The sequence below is a fragment of the Eptesicus fuscus genome, chromosome 6 (genome assembly GCF_027574615.1).
Source record: "Eptesicus fuscus isolate TK198812 chromosome 6, DD_ASM_mEF_20220401, whole genome shotgun sequence".
Lineage (NCBI taxonomy): Eukaryota > Metazoa > Chordata > Mammalia > Chiroptera > Vespertilionidae > Eptesicus > Eptesicus fuscus.
The window spans coordinates 60,314,078-60,326,707 of NC_072478.1; the positions used below are offsets into that span (position 1 = coordinate 60,314,078).

A 12,630-nucleotide genomic window follows, 5' to 3' on the forward strand; every position below is an offset into this window, starting at 1 on the left:
GTTTTGCTTATCTGTCTGCTTGATTTTTGAGAGACTATCATAAATTTTCAACTAAAATGCTTGTTTTTTTTTTTTAAAAAAGTTGAATTTTACATAAATAAAGAAAAGTACAAAAATGTAAGTGCACAGCCCATTGGATTATCATAAAGTTAAAACACTCAGGTACCTACTACTCAGGTTGTAAAGTAGTACATTACCAGGACCCTAGAACTGTCTTTGTGCTGCCGTCAGTCATTAGAATCCATTTATCCCCAAAGGCAACGATCAGCGTTCTCCCCCATAGAGTTCTTTTACTTGTTTTTAAACTTAATGTACATTGAATCATATAGTATATATATTTTTGTATCTGTCTTCTAATATTATGTGAGAGTCATCCATATTATTTTACACAGTTATTGTTAATTCTTTTTTTATTGTTTTGTAGTATTTCATTGAATAAATACAATGGTACATGTATTCATTCTGCTGTTTATGGACATTTGCATTATTATCTGTATTGGCTATTACAAATGACTAGAGGCTCAGTGCACAAAATTCGTGCATGGGGGGGTGGGGGTTCCCCTCAGCCCAGCCTGCACCCTCTCCAATACAGGATCCCTCTCACATTCCGGGACCACTGGCTCCTAACTGCTCACCTGCCTGCTGGCCTGATCGTCCCTAACTGCACACCCCCAGCCAGCCTGGTTGCCCAAAACTGACCCCCCTGCCGACCTGGTTGCTCCCAACTGCCCCCCTGCCAGCCTGGTTGACCCACTCAGCCTGCTGTTCAGGCATTTGGTCATCCCTCACTAACCCCCCTGCTGACCTGGTCGCCCCACTCAGCCTGCTGGTCATTGCTGTTACTGTGATGGCATCTCGGACAATTTGCATATTCCTCTATTATTAGATAGATGCCCAATATGAATATTCTCATCCATGTCTTTCGGTATGTGGATATCCTGCATTTTTATTGGGCATATTCCTAGGATATGTGTATGTTTAACTTAGTCAATACTACCCAACAACTTTGCATAAAGATACAACAACTGCTCTGTCCTAGAATGCTTTAGGGCACAAAGGATACCCACGTCATCTTGCCTCCTTCCAAGATCACCCTTTTATGTATTCCATGCATGAAGTTTGTAAGGAAGGAGAAAACTGTCGCTACTCACATGACCTCTCTGAAAGTCCATATGGTGTAGTGTTCAAGTATTTTCAACGAGGGTACTGCGTTCATGGAGACCGCTGCAGATATGAACATAGCAAACCATCGAAACAGGAAGAAAGAAGCAACTGCTAAAGATCTAACTGCAAAATCACCTCTTGCTCCTTCCTCTACTCTCTCGTCAGTAGTTGGACTGATTGTTGAAATGAATATAGGCAAAGCTGAGTCAAGAAATTCAAACTTTGCAACTCCAGGAGCAGGTTCAGAAGACTGAGGGAATGCCATTGAGTTTGTTCCTGGCCAGCCCTACTGTAGCCGCACTGCCCCTATGCTGAGGTTGGGGTGCACTAAAGCACCCCTTCAAGGCTCAGTGACCAAAGAAGAATCGGAGAAGGTGCCAACAGCAATGGAGACAGAGAAGTAGCTGTGCCCCATGCTGAGGCTGAAGAGTGCTCCTATGGGGAGGACTGTGCGTATCTCCATGGAGACTCCTGTGACAAGTGTGGGCTGCACATCCTCCACCCAGAGATCACAGCACATTAAATCTTTCATTGAGGCCATGAAAAGGACATGGAGCTCTCATTTGCTTTCTAGCACAGCAAGGACAAAGTGTGTGGGATCTGTGTAGAGGCGATTTACGAGAAAGCCAACCTCAGTGAGCACCGCTTTTGGATCCTCTCCAACTCCAACCACACCTACTGCCTCAAGTGTATTCACAAGTGGAGGAGTACTAAGCAATTTGAGAGCAAGACCATTAAGTCCTGCCCAGAAGGCCGGATCACATCTAACTTTGTCATTCCAAGTGAGTACTGGGTGGAGGAGAAAGAAGAGAAGCAGAAACTCATTCAGAAATATGAGGAGGCAATGAGCAACAAGGTGTGCAGGTATTTTGATGAAGGACGGGGGAGCTGCCCATTTGGAGGGAACTGTCTTTACAAGCATGTGTACCCTGATGGCCGTAGAGAGGAGCCACAGAGGCAGAAAGTGGGATCATCAAGCAGACACCGGGCCCAACGAAGGAACCACTTCTGGGAGCTCACCGAGGAAAGAGAGAAGAGCAACCCCTTTGACAATGATGAAGAAGAGGTTGTCACCTTTGAGCTGGATGAGATGCTGCTTATGCTTTTAGCTGCAGGTGGGGCAACGAGCTGATTGACTCTGAAGATGAGTGGAACTTGTTTCACGATGAGCTGGAAGACTCGTATGACGTAGGTCTACAGCAGCTTTGCGTGGTGTGTGAACTGGTTTGCTGAGCCCCAGACAGTAGCTGTCCCCTGTGGTGATGTGGCAGTACCCGTGCTTCTCCTAGGCAGGCCTCGCCACTCAAGGTGCTGTCATAATACTTCTCCCCAGGGCCTGTCTTCTCACTCCTTCACCTTTCCCCAAGGAGCATGTTGTTTTCTCTGGTTTAAAAAGTTACAATAGTAAACCTTAAAGTTTTTTTTGTTTTGTAACACAAATTTAACAGTCAAACAGCTGGTGTAGGTTTGTTGCATCATCTGTTTTCAACCAGATTCTCACAGCTGGAGGGTGTTCAAAAGTAGCAGCATTCACCCTGTTTTGGGGTCCAAGAAGAGGGGTGATGGGTGAAGGATCTGAACTGTGGCAAGTAGCCTGTGCTACAGACTTAGAGGCGGATACTTGAGGTTTCTGGTGAAATCTGCACATCTGTGTTTTTATGTCTGTTCCTTATCCAGCAGTCCCCACCCTGTGCACTTGTTCTGTGGTTTCGGTCTCTTGTTTTATTGCACACAAGTAATAACTACTGGGTAACCATAACCAGGTGCGAATGTGTTGAGATTTTTGCTGTGTTGAGTACGACAGGAATATTCTGGAAGAACACATACCGATATAAAAGATATACTGGCATAAATGAAATGCAGACTTGAGGTTGACTCCCAAGAGCTGACAGATTTGGTATGTGTGAGTGTGAGTGTGTGTGGTAAGCTTTTCATCCCTGCAAAGATGCAGTGTTCTTAGCCTTAGTGGAAAACCTTGGCTTAGTGGTTCAGCCTAGTGTGGCATCTTAAAGAACAAAGCAGTATGTTGCAAGTTATTACTAGAGCAGTGCTAGCTTTGTCCGTCTATATAAAGAAATGGGCTTAGCCATAGAGGGTAAAACTATCTGGTTATCCCATATATTAACACAAACTGGGTCTTGGATACACAGTTGCATTTAATGCTTAATGATCCTTTACACTCTACAGTTCAGGTGCCTTTTGTCAAATCTTTGTCCTTGTTTGAGGGGTTTTTGTAGTTGTTTTTTTTGTGTGTGTGTGTGTGTGGATATTTGCCTCATTCCATGCCTGTGCTTTGCAGGTAGACAGATTTGATTCAAAACTTTGTTCTAAGGTGTTTCTTATAGTGGAGTCATTGGTTTGGAGTAATAAATTATGCTTTCCCACTAAAGGGGGGGAGTTGTTGGTAATCTACAAGACAAGGCAAATTGTTAGAAGAATTCCTTGTTTGGAATATTTAGCTTGTGTTTGGTTGCTGTTTCCTGAAAATAACTTGGAGATGCTCTGACTTGTCCCATCTACTGCTTTGATTCCTTGGATTCCAATCATTCTCTCCCTTTAAGAAAAAACAAGTCATTGTTACAGAGGTGTCTGCATTTTACAGCTGCCCCTTTTCCCTGAAATAAAACAATAAAAACCAAAAACAAACAAAAATGATGCAACAACTAACATTCCCAGCAGCAGAATATAGGCGTTCTAGTTGCTCCACATTTTTACCATTCCTGGTATTGTCAGTCTTTCTCAAGTGAGCCCCAGCGATGTTGGGAATTAATACCTCATGGTCGTTTTAATGTTAATTGGCTATTAATATTTCTTTTCCGCATCCAGTGTGGCTAGAGAGTGGTCGGGTTCCTGAGTAGGGGCTGCTGGGGATTGAGAAAATAAAAGAAAGAGACAGATACAGAGATAGAAGGAGAAAGCTGGGGCTGGGTGGGACAGCTGTCCTCTGATGGAGAGACAGTGACCAAGAGCTGATACAGCCCGGTTTATTTTATATAGCAAAATACCAGGAAGTTTTACTAAAGCCCAAGACAAAGGAGATTATGGGCATTCTTGTGGCTTCTTTGTATTGTCACTTCTGGGTGGGCCTGGATAATCGTGTTTGTTCCTGGTGCTTGGCTGACTTTAGATAATGAAACCCACCCCCTGGCGCCTGGAGTTGAAGGTCAGGTGGACAACACTCCTGCCTCTGGCAAGGTGTGTTTCCAGGACGTGGCTCTGCCAACGCCAATGGATTCAGCTGACAATAATTAAAGAAATGCTCATGTGCCTTCCCAGGTGCTCTCTACAATTGGCCTCATGACTCATACTATTGAGCAGTTTTTTACAAATGTATTGGCCACTTTATCACATGTCTGTTAAAATGTATGGCCCATTAAGCTGTCTTTTTCCTTTTGATTTGTAGGAATTTATTTATTCTGGATATGAGATCTTTGCCAGTTGCAAATACCTTCTCCCATTTCATGGTTCACTTTGACAGTCCCTTAATCATGTTTTTTGATAAAATGAAATTATTCTTTTCTCCTTTTAAATATGATTTTTATAAAGTTTAGAGAGAAAGGGAGGGAGGGAGGGGGGAAGAGAGAGAGAGAGAGAGAGAGAGAGAGAGAGAGAGAGAGAGAGAGAGAGAGAAACATCGATGTGAGAGAGAAACATTGATCGGTTGCCTCCCATATGCACTCCCACCAGGAATCAAACCTGCAACCTGGGTATGTTCCCTGACCAGGAGTTGAACTTGCGACCTTTCAGTGCATGGATGACACTCAATCAACTGAACCACACCAGCCAGGGCTGAATTTCTTAATTTTAATATATTCTAATGTATCATCTTTTATGGTTAGTAATTTGTATGTCCCTTTTAAGAAATCCCTGCTTACACCAAGTTGAGAATTATATCCTCTTTTCTTCTAGATCAGCACTGTCCATAAAAACATAATGTGAGCCACAAATTTGAACCACATATATAATTTTAATTTTTAAGTAGCCACATTAAAAAACAAAACAAAACTGGTGGAATTAATATAAATAATATAATTATAAGAAGATACTTTTTCTGCTCTCCTAGTGGCTGTTTCTGAAATCTTCTTTAAAAATAAGATTTCAAATTCCAGTGGATATTTTACACTTACAGCACATCCCATTTTGAACTAGCCACATTTCAAATGCCTATAACCACATGTGTCGAATGGCTGTCATGTATCATATCAACCCCGTTTAGGAGCTTTAAATGTCATACCACTTCCACTGAACCTTGCCATCCATGTGTAACTGTTCTGTGTGTGTGTGGCACGAGGTAGCATACCTAGCAAGGAAAGGAGGTAGCTTATTGAAATAAAAGATCTTCAGGACCTTTCCCCGGCCTGCGGGGTCTTCTAATGGGGGTACCGAGGCGGCGCACCTAAGAGAATGAGAAACAGACAAGGGACGCAAAGAATGGAGGCAAGACAAAGGGGTTTCTGATCAAGCCTCGAAACTTTATTTTTACAGCGTTCCTTATATGTGATTTCTAGAAGGGTGGATGCCTAGGAGGGGTGGGGGCTGACCTAGATAATCGGCTAAAGTCGTAACTATAGATAAAGGGTGTGGCGGTTGAAGGGCGGCTACAGAAGAAATGCTTTGTCCTCAGGCAAGAGGAAGTGGGCCTAGTTTCAGTAACTTACTGAAGGTCAGGGTTAATCCTTTGACCGACTCTTGGTTCCTGACAAGGACCCACAGCCAATCTGGGTCCCTTTGGTACTAAAACAGGGCTCCGCGATGCTGGCACATTCTAAGTTTCTCTTCTCTGCATAGTCTCAATTTATTTCATGGGCATTTTTTCAACATGACAGAGGACAAGGCACTTAGTTGTTCTGAAGTCACATCTCCACAACTTCCAACAGATGAGAAAAGATAAATCTAATTCTGTTCAGAAAGAGCCCAGCTCAGGTCACATTCCTGTACCCCACTGCCGGGGAGATTATTATTTTTGCCCAGGTCATTATGTGCCCATATTTATAATCTTGGGACAGAAATAATTTACCACAAAGGGGAAGCTACCAAAGTATATCATGTCTGTTTCTTCCATGAGACATGTTTAGGGAACTGAGGCTATTCCTTGTGCACCGTAAGCACTAAATAAATATTTGTAAATAGTAGAAGAATAGTCTCCTAACTTGACAGGAGGGTTTAAAGGAAGGCCTAAAGCAGGAGGAGGAATATAAATGCATTTGTTTGGAACTCATTTCTGTGATACACGCATAGTTTATATGTTTAGAACTGTTGACTATTAGGGTTTGTTAACACCAAAAGTAACAGCATTTTCTTTGTAATCTCCATTTTCTTGCCAATATCTAGGTATTAGAAGAAGTATACTGGTATCTTTGGTAACTATGTGCCACTTTATAGAATTTTTTAGTGTGACTCTGTCTTATCCAACAGTACAATTCTTCTGGCAATTAGTCTAACTTTAGTGATTTTTCTTCATTAATTTTTTTTTAAAAAATAGTGCAAAGAAGGAGAATGTTCTTTTATATTGAAAGAACTTTTTTTCCCCTTCTTTAGAATTTATCTAACTTTCTCTCTGAGTGAGGTCTTGGTCTCAATTTATTAGTTCAGTCATTTAGCACAAAATGTAAAATTACAGTGTGCTCTGTGCTAGTTGGAGCCAGAACGCTGTTCCCTGGGATGCTGAATGTTCTACTTTTAACTCATATGTCTTCAGAGTGAATATGTTCCCCCTTTGGGGAGACAAAGGCCTCCTCTTTTCATTATGTTCATTCATCAGGAGAATTGTGTGAGTGGAAGGACTTGGAGGAGGAAAAATAGAAGAAGAATCTTTCCTTAGTTTTCTTCTTTTAGGACCTTCCAACAAGATTAAATGAGAAAAACTACCTTTTTTTTTTTTTTTTTTTAACATAACATCTGGCTGAAAGTATTTATTTTTGCTGTAGAAAAACCCTGATTTGGTCTACCCAAAGCAGATTATGTAGGGTCAGGTAGATAATATAAAAGTGAATGATGTAGCCTCAATTATTTGGATGGTAGAATATTTATTGATGTGGTATAATTTTCTCAGGTGCCAACAGAACAAAATAGTTCTTACCTTCTGCACACTGTCCTCCTAGTGGCTGTTTCTTTCTTATGTCATCCCGAACCTCTCCCCACCCCATCTGTTGTTTTTGTTCAGACATTCCGAAGCATATTTAATAGGGTGCATAACTGTAGCTTCAGGGTAATGTTAATGTGCAATTCTCATGGAATCCCAAACCACCTAAACCACAAACGTGATATCTGGGATTTCTTTTCTTTTTGGTATTTGTTTTATGGACCCAATTAAGAAAGTTAGTAGGGTTTAAAATGTTTTGCTTTTCTTACTGTTTCAAGGTAAACAATTTAATGTTAGCTTATGTTTTTCATTCATTTTAAATTTATAATCATAATATAACAGTAGTTCATACACTTTAGAAAAAAACTTTATACTTGATGTCATTACCTTCCAAACTATTATTCTGTGTGTCCCTTTTAAAGCTTTTGCTATATGCATGTTTTTATGCCATTGTAATTATTACTCAATTTTTAAATTAGTGTTTTTTAGTAATTCAATGGATTAACATGCAAATGAAGACTATATACCTTTTATTTAGTTTAGGTGATCACCTAGGATTAATGAGAATCAGAAAATGACAATTTTCTAGAATTATTGGGATTTTAAAACTTGTCACACTAAGATGGTAATTTTAAATACTGGCTTATTATTGGCAGTAAGAATTTTTATCTTTTAGTGTTGAGTAAGGCTCATAATTGTTAGGTGCATGACAGCGGCCATACAGAATCTTTCTAACTTTGTAAATATTAGATTTGATTGTGTTGCTAGGAAACCTCCCCCCAAATAAATAAATAAAATACGCAGGAAACAGATTATAAAATCTAAATTTTGTTTCATAAACAGTGCATTCTGGGTTTCATTCTATTATCAAAACAGTTGTTTGTAACAGAAAAAGGGAACTCCACAATACTGGGATCATTTCCTGTTTCATTTCATACTTTCTTTCTTGAGTCAAGAGTTTTTGCCCCTCCCTAGGCGTTGCTTTAAATCTCTGGGAAGGTCTGTTACGCATTTACTACTCCTGGATTGGTTAAGATCCCTTTTAAGTGTGTGTGCTTTGCTTTGTTCTCTGAAAAGCTTAGGTCATTTGAGCAACATCCTGCTACTGTTAAAAAAAAAAAAGAAAAAAAAAAAAAAGAGCTGAGTCATGCTGGAGCCTTCTCATGTGGCTGATGCAAACCTGGAGAATTTGCATCATCATTTAGCTGGAGTAAGTTGGTGTGACAGGCAGGAGCTTAAATACCAGCCCATGAGGAAGCTGAGCTGGTCTTAATGATAAGGCAGCCGCGGCGGCCACAGCACAGAGGTAGTCGGAGGAGGTGGAGGATCAGGAGCCCCAAGAACTCACAGGTGTTCCTGAGGAGTCATTAAATAGCTGTGAAGGAGAAAATACACCTCTGAGTTTTTACCTGTGAACACAGTTGCACTGAGAGTCTGGGAACAAGGAGGAAGAGATTGGTTACTCACACCAAGGGACACCAAAGTTGAAATTTTCACGTTTTTACTTTTTTTTTTTTTCCTTCTTTTTTCCCCTCCTCTGTTTCCTTTTTCCCACGGTGTGTCACTACAATGACCAGAAAGCCTGTTGTGGCCACCATCCCCAATGGAGGTTACCTGCAGGGGACTGTTAAAGGGAGTCTGCCTTCCCCGGGGGGCAAGGAGCCCCCTGGGCAGGAGACAGTGATGCTGAAGAAGAAAATCACTTTGCTGAGGGGCATCTCCATCATCATTGGCACCATCATTGGATCGGGAATCTTCATCTCTCCTAAGGGCGTGCTCCAGAACACGGGCAGTGTGGGCATGTCTCTGATTGTCTGGACCGCCTGTGGGGTCCTGTCACTATTTGGTGAGTGCAGCTTCTTCTCAGGGGGTGTGTCTGTGGAGCTGGGCAGTTCTCTCTCTGGGAAAGCGAAGGGTCATGTTTAAGCAGTGAATGAAATGGCCAAGGCTGTACTCCCAATTTTCTGATTTCTGTTTAGATATGCGGACTACGCAAACGCAGTGTCCACTGTTGACAGGATCCTGAATTCCTTCAAATCTATTCCCGCAGGCTGTATTCCCTTTTCCTAAGACAGTTTCCTGACTTTTCCCTGGGACGACCAAAGCAAAGGCTAACTTTGATGACCCAGTGCAATCTATGCGAGCTTTCTGTCCCGGGCAGCTGTGCTTGGCTATGTGTGTCTGGGGCGTCTCAGCAGCTGGCACGCTGAATGAAACACCTGTGAAGTGAAAGCTGGCGTGGCCTATTTAGACACGGAACTGAGTGTTCAGCAGAAGTTTTACTGACTTTTTTTTTTTTTTTTTTGCAAAACAAATGGGTGGCAGTCTTTTCCTTTTAAATTTTTTAACTTCATGTGCTTGTCAATTCCTAGGATTCTTTCAGAAGTCCTTGATATGGAAAGATGTGTGATGGCACATGACTTAATCACTATTATGAGTGGATGTATTGCAAGGGTCTGAGCATACTACAGATTTTTTTTTTTACCTTTCATCTCTCACCTATAAATTTTTGCAATATAAATTGTGAAACTGGAATTGGGCATTAGTTTGCTGTGCTTGCTCAGATCTGTTTTCTTCATTTATAGTCCCCTTGGTCTCTAGAGACGCAGACCATTTGTCCACCTGTTCACTGACAGGAACTACTAGGAGAAATATGATTATTAATTTTCCTTCGAGATCAAGATTTCTTCTATCGATTTGACAGTTAATAGTAAAGAAGTAATAAATGTCCCCTCATGAGGTGAACAAATTACTAGAAAGCTTACATGAGTTAGTTGTAAAGGTGACAAAAACTGGTGAATGGTTCAAAAAAATAAGTTTCTTTTTTGCTGTGGGGTAAATGTTTAAGATATATTTGCTTTTCTCTGGCAAATTGTGTGTTTTGATTTCAAAAGACACTACTCTGTAAAGGTACTAACTCTGTTATAACTCTAGGACCAAAGAATCTATATATCTAGTTTACAATTCTTTCTTAAAGCCAGGGTCAATACATGGATTTTTATATCCTGTTTTGAACTTTTTTCATGAGCTTGAGAATTTTAAATGAAAATCTCATTCCCCCAGAACTCAATTTAAACCTAGGGTAACCATCCTGGAGTTTCTGCAAAGCATGCACAGGTCTAGGTATTGGTTCCCTGACAATAAATACTGAGGTACTTAAGACTCTTTCCAATATCTTTTTATATTGGATGCTTTTCTGCACAGCCTATCTACATGGTGAGTGGTTTCCAACAGAGTGTAAATTGCAGATTGTTATAATTAATTATAAACAGGCAAACTCTGTCAAGTGATTCCCAACTATCAATCCGCAGACTAGTTAGAATCACCTGTGCAAATTTTAAAGTAATAGATACACCTTGTATTCTTTTATTGGAGAATCTAGACTCTCTTGGTTAGAGTATGGGTCTTGGGTATGGCCCTAGAAGCTGTTTTTTTGTTTGTATTTAAATAGAAAATTCTTCCTGGGTGACTCTGATAAAATGCTGGGCTCAGGAATAGGATAAGTGATACTAAGATTTCACTGAGTATCAAAATTCTATTCATGTTGGACAGTTGTACCTAAACTCTTGCTGATTAGTGATAATTTCCCATACTTTTAGCCTCTGAAGTAGCTCAAGCAAAAAAATGAGTGTTACATTTGAGTACTTAGCAGTATGGTAGAACTTTTTACATAATAACAAGATATATTTTTCGTTTTCTTGATAAGTAATTGTGCAAATTAATGGATATAGCTGTTTTTCAAGAGGTACTTATTCCAGGTGTGAGGCCCAGTAATGTCCTTGGCACCTATTATCTCATTGATACACAAAACATGAAACTAAAATTTTGGGAGGTTACATTACTTAAGTCCATGTGAATTGTATTGCTAAATGTTAAAATTTGGTTCACAATGAATTTTATCAAATGTAATAAATATAACTTATAGCATCTCTTTTTCAAAAGCATGTTGTTTCAACCACCCAGAAGTATATACTTTTAAAACATCCAGGAAAATGTTTTCCAGAAATAGAATATCTGAATGAAATTCATTTTGTTGCACGCAAAACATATCCTACAAAATAATTAAAGCTTTTCAAGACCTAGAATTCATACTTTTCTGAAAAACAGATAAATCTTCTTTTATTATTTACTGATAAGAAAGAGAGAGAGAGAAATTAATTTGTTGTTCCACTTATTTATGCATTCATTGGTTGATTCTTGTTTGTGCCTTGACCTTGGATCAAACTCACTACCTTGGCATATCGGGATGATGTTCTAACCAACTGAGCTACTGGGCCCGGGCTAGATAAATCTTCTTTATTTTGATATAGCACAGAAATATTTGTTAAAAGGATTTTCAATAGCATGAGGTCAGTTTGGGATAATATCTTAGTGTGAAGTTATGCTCTAAAAATAAGTTACTATTATTGGCATCTATCTCTTTTTCCTTTGTTCCCAGGTTTGTGATTCAAAATTCTTAATAATATGATATTGTTTTAGAAGTTTGTCTTTACCATTTCAAGTAAATTTACACTGTTCGAACAGAATGAACTAGATGTCAAATTTAAGGAAGTTACAAGAAGAATTGGTGGCTCTTTAGCAATTAGATGACCGTTATTTGTTTTGAAATAGGATGTCATTTATACCAAAGGATGTAATAATATTCCATGCAATATAAACATTGTTGTTTTAACTGTACTGCAGAATGACTTGGTGATATGTATCTTTGTACCTGTTTATTATAAATATTTCACAGGAGCCATGTCCTATGCTGAATTGGGAACAAGTATAAAGAAATCTGGTGGTCATTACACATATATTCTGGAAGTCTTTGGCCCATTACCAGCTTTTGTACGAGTTTGGGTGGAACTGCTCATAATCCGGTAAGTGCATAAGTAGGAAAAAAAATTTAAGGAAAAATAAACCTATTCATTACACCCTTCTTTGAATTACCATGATTATTTTAAACTAATTAAAACATGCATGCCATGTGACTATGCTGTAAAGATGTCTACTTCAGGACACAAAGTCTGTGGTGAAATACCTTTCTCAATTAATGTTTTAAATGCAGTTTTGCCACAGGCAGTAGTTTGCCAACCATGCCATACTTTTTAGCAGCTACTTTTCTCTAATCTTCAATTATTCCTTATGACATTTTAGGAAAGATGTTAACCTGAAAGGACTTGAAGCATCAAAATCCACCTGGATAGCCCTAGTCAGTTTGGCTCAGTGGATGGAGCGTTAGCCCACAGACTGAAGGGTCCCGGGTTCGATTCTAGTCAAGGTCACATACCCCAGTTGAAGGCTCAATCCTGATTGGGGCCATGTAGGAGGCAACAAATTGATGTGTCTTTCTCACATCGACATTTCTCTCTCTATGTGTCTCCCTTCTCTTCCAATCTCTC

At 39.8% G+C, this 12,630-nt stretch overlaps 1 protein-coding gene and 1 pseudogene across 1 annotated transcript in view; both read left to right on the forward strand.

Moving 5' to 3' along the window:
• The first annotated feature begins 1,108 nt into the window (after positions 1–1,108).
• Positions 1,109–2,397, forward strand: LOC103290394 (E3 ubiquitin-protein ligase makorin-1-like; annotated as a pseudogene).
• Positions 2,398–8,538: 6,141 nt separating this feature from the next.
• The window catches only part of SLC7A11 (solute carrier family 7 member 11), a 74,040-nt gene continuing 69,948 nt past the window's right edge, over positions 8,539–12,630 (forward strand). Inside the window, exons 1-2 of the mRNA XM_008143555.3 lie at positions 8,539–9,092; positions 11,982–12,108. Of these exons, the coding sequence (XP_008141777.1) occupies positions 8,816–9,092; positions 11,982–12,108 (404 nt within the window). The 5' untranslated portion in view covers positions 8,539–8,815. The remainder of the gene's footprint in view (positions 9,093–11,981; positions 12,109–12,630) is intronic.